The following is a 6,274-nucleotide window of genomic DNA, read 5'->3' as shown; positions in this document are numbered from 1 at the left end:
CCGCGGGATGATACTCTCTCCAAGAGCCCTGCCGCCACCGCCGCGCTTCCGTGTGTGTGTGTGTGTGTGTGTGTGTGTGTGTGTGCCAGCTGCGCTGCCGCGCGGGATGAGAGACATTCAACGGATCCCAATCTCAGAGCACTGTGCACTGAACACCCGTCCTGATGCTAATCCGCATAGCAACGGCTGACGCGGCAACGCAGCCGGCCATTGGCACGTGCTGTGGTGTGCTGCGGGAGATGGCGCGGCAACAACAGTAGCGGCGGAGGAGGATGCGGCGGCCACGTGCGAGGGCAGAGCTGATGTCAAGCACTCGTAGTGCGCGTCTGACGCTGCATGACTGATACAAGACGATTCGGGGTAGGGAAGATGTCCCGCGCCTCTTCGCTGACCGCCTCGTGTCGTCCCCCACACCCCTCGTCCGCGCAGCTGCCGCTGGCACTCGACCTGTGTGCGTGTGTGTGTGTGTGTGTGTGTGTGTGTGCCGTGACGCCTCCGTGGCGTCTGTGCGTTTTGGCCGACGAGAGCGGCAGAAGCGGCCTGCCACCGCTGCTGCTGCGTGGAGCGCTGTGATGAGAACCCTTTCCTGAACGACGAGCGTACCGACGTGCACCCCTGCGGACACTTCGAATGTGTACAAATATTGAGCCTCCCGCCCCTGCCTCCTCTCGTCATGTGCGCCCGCGCGTGCGGCCGATGCGGCGCACGCTGAACGACGGCGACGTCTCTGTCTAACGGGGTGCGGTGCTGCTCTGTCGGCGCACCTCGATTTCAGGAGACGGAGATGACGGCGCACGCTGGACTCGCCGCCGCACGCGCCTGCCTCTCCCCACGCCATCTATGACCCCCACTTCACGAAGTGCATGAGGAGAACCGTAGCCGCTGCAACTCGACTAGCTGAGATGCCGCGGGTGATACTTCTCCAAGAGCCCTGCCGCCACCGCCGCGCTTCCGTGTGTGTGTGTGTGTGTGTGTGTGTGTGTGTGTGTGTGTGTGTGTGTGTGTGTGTGTGCCAGCTGCGCTGCCGCGCGGGATGAGAGACATTCAACGGATCCCAATCTCAGAGCACTGTGCACTGAACACCCGTCCTGATGCTAATCCGCATAGCAACGGCTGACGCGGCAACGCAGCCGGCCATTGGCACGTGCTGTGGTGTGCTGCGGGAGATGGCGCGGCAACAACAGTAGCGGCGGAGGAGGATGCGGCGGCCACGTGCGAGGGCAGAGCTGATGTCAAGCACTCGTAGTGCGCGTCTGACGCTGCATGACTGATACAAGACGATTCGGGGTAGGGAAGATGTCCCGCGCCTCTTCGCTGACCGCCTCGTGTCGTCCCCCACACCCCTCGTCCGCGCAGCTGCCGCTGGCACTCGACCTGTGTGCGTGTGTGTGTGTGTGTGTGTGTGTGTGTGTGTGTGCCGTGACGCCTCCGTGGCGTCTGTGCGTTTTGGCCGACGAGAGCGGCAGAAGCGGCCTGCCACCGCTGCTGCTGCGTGGAGCGCTGTGATGAGAACCCTTTCCTGAACGACGAGCGGACCGACGTGCACCCCTGCGGACACTTCGAATGTGTACAAATATTGAGCCTCCCGCCCCTGCCTCCTCTCGTCATGTGCGCCCGCGCGTGCGGCCGATGCGGCGCACGCTGAACGACGGCGACGTCTCTGTCACCCCCTCAGGGTGAAGAGGGTACTGGGGGAAGCGAACGGATGTGAAAGATGGTACAGGAATCGACTGCGTTGCCACGCCACTTGGCGTTTGTGGGAATGGTGGAGGACGAGGCCTTTTTTCAACTGCTGATGCTGTACGCGTTTTATTTTCCTGTGCCACCCGCGCAACTTCAGTGGGGAGGCAGGATGCCCTGGATTGAGCAGACCCAAGATGCTTGCGGTGTACGGATTGGCCCTTGCAGCCCTTCGAATGAGTGCTCGTGGCCGTTTTCGTCGGTTCTCTACCTACTCCAACGTCCCTGACAGCCGTGTTGGTGTGAAGTCTACACCAGAACAATCCCCTAATGGCAGAGGACACCTCGGCACGTGGCATCCGAGGGCCCAGCGCCTCCCGCGCTGTGTGTGGGGGGGAGCCAGGCAGCTCTCCCTGCCCCTGCCAATGCCGAAGGACCTCTGGTGGTGACGGGGGCAAGTGCCTACGACGGGAGGAGGCCAGGGCGGTGCGTCGCTGCTGACGCCTGTAGCCGTGTCGTGGACGGCGAACGCGCTTGTGCCATCCCCATGAGAGGAGTGCCCGCGCGACTCGGACGCATCGCGGCCCTCCCTGGCTGTCTACTGGCGGGGATGCCGTGCTGCCACCGCGAGGGGTGCGCCAGGTAGCGGCCGGCGTGACGGGAGCGGCTGCGGGGCGGCGACCTGCGGAGCGGGGGCGGGTGGACTTTGAGGCCGGGGTCGTGCTCCGGTGACTGAGTTGGCGCATTGCCGTAACGCGTGCGCCCACGGCTGCTTTGCGCCGGGTGATGGGCCTGTGGCACTCCCTGGCGCAGAGTGGGGCTCGACTCGTGTGTTTTATGGCAGTGAAATGGACGAATGGAGACAAAACAAGAGCTAAACAAGTGAGCGGTATCATATGTCGTCTACGTTGACGTGCTGACGATGCTGCCGGAGAGCGCTGTAGGACTTGTACGAGGAGACGAACAAAATCTGAACCGCCACTCATCGTTTCTTCCTTCTCTGTGTTGTGCTTTGCTTTATAGATGGTGAACTTTTGGCTCAGCTATCCACATTCACGCGAACGGGTTTCTCTCGCCCAATCACACGTGCATGGGCAGGTCATTATTGGATCTCACTGCTTCTTTTCAGGTAGGTGATCAGGCGAGGAGTTGCCGACGTTGAAGGCAGGCTTGCCAGACGCAGAGCACATAGCAGTCATCTTTGGTTGCACTCTGCTTTCCCCTCGGGTGTTAAAGCGGAAAATCTGCGCTGCGCCTTCTCCACCCTACGGATAGGCGAAGAGTTTCATAAAATTCAGTGCGGGCGAACAGTGAAGGGGACGTCAATGCTGATGCGGCGCTTGGTGTGTGCGCTTAGGTGCCATGCTGCCCCCGTGAACATCTTGATGTCGCTGTCCTCTCCTCCCTCCGCGCCAGTGCTGGCACTCTTCATGTCAATGCGCCCCTTTGTCCAGGGTGGACCGCCGGTCCCCAAGAAAGATATAGAGAAGAAGCGCAAGCGCTACCTGATCAGCCCCCACACAGAGGAGATGGAGGCCAAGTACCAAAGGCGTCAGCGAGAGGTGCACGAGTACTTTGCGACGCACGAGCCGAATTGCCCAGAGCCGCTGCCAGAGAACGGCTTCATCAAGGGTCAGTTTGGAATGCGGAGGCGGTACTACGTGGACCGCCGTGACAAGATCGACCCGCACGCCCTCGGAAACGCCGTGGATGAGGGCACGAATGCCATGCGCAAGTAGCCGCGGTCCGTGTTGTGTTGCTGCTCTGACTGCTCACCGCCCTTCTGCCGCTTTTATCGATGCATCTCTCTCTTTCTCTGTGTGTGTATGTGTGCTGACTTCGTCCTTCAGGTTCTCATTTCGTTCATGTACGCACCGCACGTCACGTACGACAAGGATAGCGACGGCTGTGCTGTGGTCTTCTCTGCCTGAGTAGGGACCCATCGCTGCTCATCAAGGGGGACAAGAAAGGAGAGTGGAGTATCCGCTGCACTGCCGAGATTTCGGGTTTGTTGCCTTCTCGCTTCCACTACGGGATGCGGGAGCGTGGGGGTACTGCTGTACTTTCACGACGATGTCAGCATTTCCTCTTGCCTCTCTCTTGCCTCTCTTTCTTACCACAGTCGTCACCGCAGCGACACTTTTCACCTCCTCTGGGTTAGTGATCGTAGTCGCCGTTGTGCGGCTCCGCTCCTTCGCTGCACCTCCAGCAGATACTCTTGCGCTTTCCTTGCTTTTATTTTATTTCTCTCTGTCTCTTTTGTATATTCGATTGAAGGCGTAGTCACCTCTGTGCGCAGAGGCCAACTTGTGCAGATACGCCGCCTCCCCCCTCCTCCCTCCTCCACACTCGCAGAAAGTTGCGCATTCTTAGGTGGATGCACGTACCTTCATACTAGGCGCTTCTTCTCTGACTCCTTGCTGCCGCACTGAGCGAAGGCACAACGGTGCACGTCGCGCCTCTCGTCTGTTTTGCTCTGATCTTACCGCGCTGTCACTGCAGCTCTTGTTAGCGTTTTTTTTTTTATATCGTGTATGCACGTCACGTTGTCTTCCGCTGCTTTGGGTTTTGCCCTTGCTCTGACTGCATAGCCATCGTTTGACGTAGTATTGCTCCGATACCGTCCAGCATACGACCAAACAGGCAAAAATGCTGCGGCGCTGCTTTCTCCTGTGTAGCGGCCATGGCGACCTGTTCCCCACGAGCAAGGCGGCTGCTCACCTCAATCCAGAGTGGGTCATGTGCCGCGAGGTCCGACACGCCCCCGGCAAGGGGAAGTGCTACGCTGACTTCACAACGCCTGAACACCACAGCAAGTTTCAGATGATCGGTCCCGCCACGCATGAGGTGAAAGTGATCTCGACCCACAACCCATCCCTTGTGGAGATGCACCACTGCGTAACAAAGCGGCCCTCCGCTGCCTCTGTGGCGGCCACCGTAGCCGGGGTGAAGAACACACTCGACACGCATCGCCCCAAGACGAACGACACTCCAATCGCGCGCGCAAACATTGCGGCGAAGCTTGCCGCTGAGGAGCTCGCGAAGACACGTGACTTCATGGCGCACAAGCGGGGCCCGATGGAGCGGAACCCCAAGCATGTCCCGACGGTGGCCTACCCGTCTTCGCAGTTTTACATCGAGGACCGGGCGAGCAAGCTACGCAAGATCGAGAACAGCAACCCAAACGGGTATGTTCGGGAGTACATGCCTTGGGAGACGAAGCCATCTACGCCGAAGTCATCAACGACGTAGTGGCAGGTGGATCGCCAACATTGCAGAGCTCAAGGTAAGAACAGAGCGGAGAGAACTCATCGCTTCTTCTTTTCCCCTTTCTCTCCCTCTTGGTGTGTGTGTGTGTTCACCGCCTCCGGTTATCTCAGCTGTCCTCTCTCTGCACTTGTCTCCCGGTCTTTGTTTTTCCTGCTGCCTTCTCCCCATGGACGTGTAAGACGAGGCAGTGAGACGGATGGCCCCATTCGACGACCGGGCGGTTCGTCCTAGACGACCAGGGCTTAGCTGTGGTGCTGCAGAGGTGTGGGTGAGGCACAGTTGTACGCGCATATTTATTGACTTGACCGTGGCAGCGTGGCACCCTGAGGAAGAAATCATTTTCTTTGTTGTATTCTTCTAATGGCAGAGGACACCTCGGCACGTGGCATCCGAGGGCCCAGCGCCTCCCGCGCTGTGTGTGAGGGGGAGCCAGGCAGCTCTCCCTGCCCCTGCCCCTGCCAATGCCGAAGGACCTCTGGTGGTGACGGGGGCAAGTGCCTACGACGGGAGGAGGCCAGGGCGGTGCGTCGCTGCTGACGCCTGTAGCCGTGTCGTGGACGGCGAACGCGCTTGTGCCATCCCCATGAGAGGAGTGCCCGCGCGACTCGGACGCATCGCGGCCCTCCCTGGCTGTCTACTGGCGGGGATGCCGTGCTGCCACCGCGAGGGGTGCGCCAGGTAGCGGCCGGCGTGACGGGAGCGGCTGCGGGGCGGTGACCTGCGGAGCGGGGGCGGGTGGACTTTGAGGCCGGGGTCGTGCTCCGGTGACTGAGTTGGCGCATTGCCGTAACGCGTGCGCCCACGGCTGCTTTGCGCCGGGTGATGGGCCTGTGGGAAGGTAGGGGATGGAGTGAGGTTCAGTTCCTACTTTACGGCAGCAAATCGAGACATGGAGACGTTTCTTTCTGTGCTTCTCCGCTTTTCTTCCTTGTAGAAGGGGAAGGCTCGTGCTCACTTGCTCACTGTTCTTCTCTCACTCCTCTTCTGTATGCTCTGTTTCTCTTCTTCTTCCCCCCATTCTCGTGATGCGTTGGACCTGATCGCACTGTCTTCCCTCCCTCTCTCTCTGTTGGTATAGTGATGGTGAGGCTTAGGAGTGAGGAAGAAAGGATGGCAGAGAAAGGTGTACACAAAATGTCAGAGTTCCGCACAGTTCGCATAGCGCATGCATGTGTGTTTGTGTCTGCATTCATTCAGGCTCCGGTGAGGAGTTTGGTTAGCAGTCTGACAGGGAGTGGCTGAGGAGTACCTGCTCTGCCCTTCTCTCTTCAAAACGTGTCGGCTCTTCCCTCCTGTCCAACACCCCATTCTACGTTATGACGTG

General features: G+C 59.8%; 2 protein-coding genes across 2 annotated transcripts; both read left to right on the top strand.

Annotated features, from left to right (window-relative positions):
• Nucleotides 1-3,005: 3,005 nt before the first annotated feature.
• LBRM_18_0440 (conserved hypothetical protein) lies at nt 3,006-3,419 on the top strand (the record flags this gene model as incomplete). The annotated part of the gene is made up of 1 exon (XM_001563918.1): nt 3,006-3,419. One exon carries the CDS (start codon nt 3,006-3,008, stop codon nt 3,417-3,419), a length of 414 nt encoding a protein of 137 aa, XP_001563968.1.
• A 910-nt stretch (nt 3,420-4,329) lies between these two features.
• LBRM_18_0430 (conserved hypothetical protein) lies at nt 4,330-4,932 on the top strand (the record flags this gene model as incomplete). Its single annotated transcript, XM_001563917.1, has 1 exon — nt 4,330-4,932. One exon carries the CDS (start codon nt 4,330-4,332, stop codon nt 4,930-4,932), a length of 603 nt encoding a protein of 200 aa, XP_001563967.1.
• Between the last annotated feature and the right edge of the window lie 1,342 nt (nt 4,933-6,274).

Source organism: Leishmania braziliensis, chromosome 18 (assembly GCF_000002845.2).
Source record: "Leishmania braziliensis MHOM/BR/75/M2904 complete genome, chromosome 18".
NCBI lineage: Eukaryota > Euglenozoa > Kinetoplastea > Trypanosomatida > Trypanosomatidae > Leishmania > Leishmania braziliensis.
The sequence above is the reverse complement of the archived record's forward strand: the minus strand, read 5'-3'. Positions and strand labels throughout refer to the sequence as shown.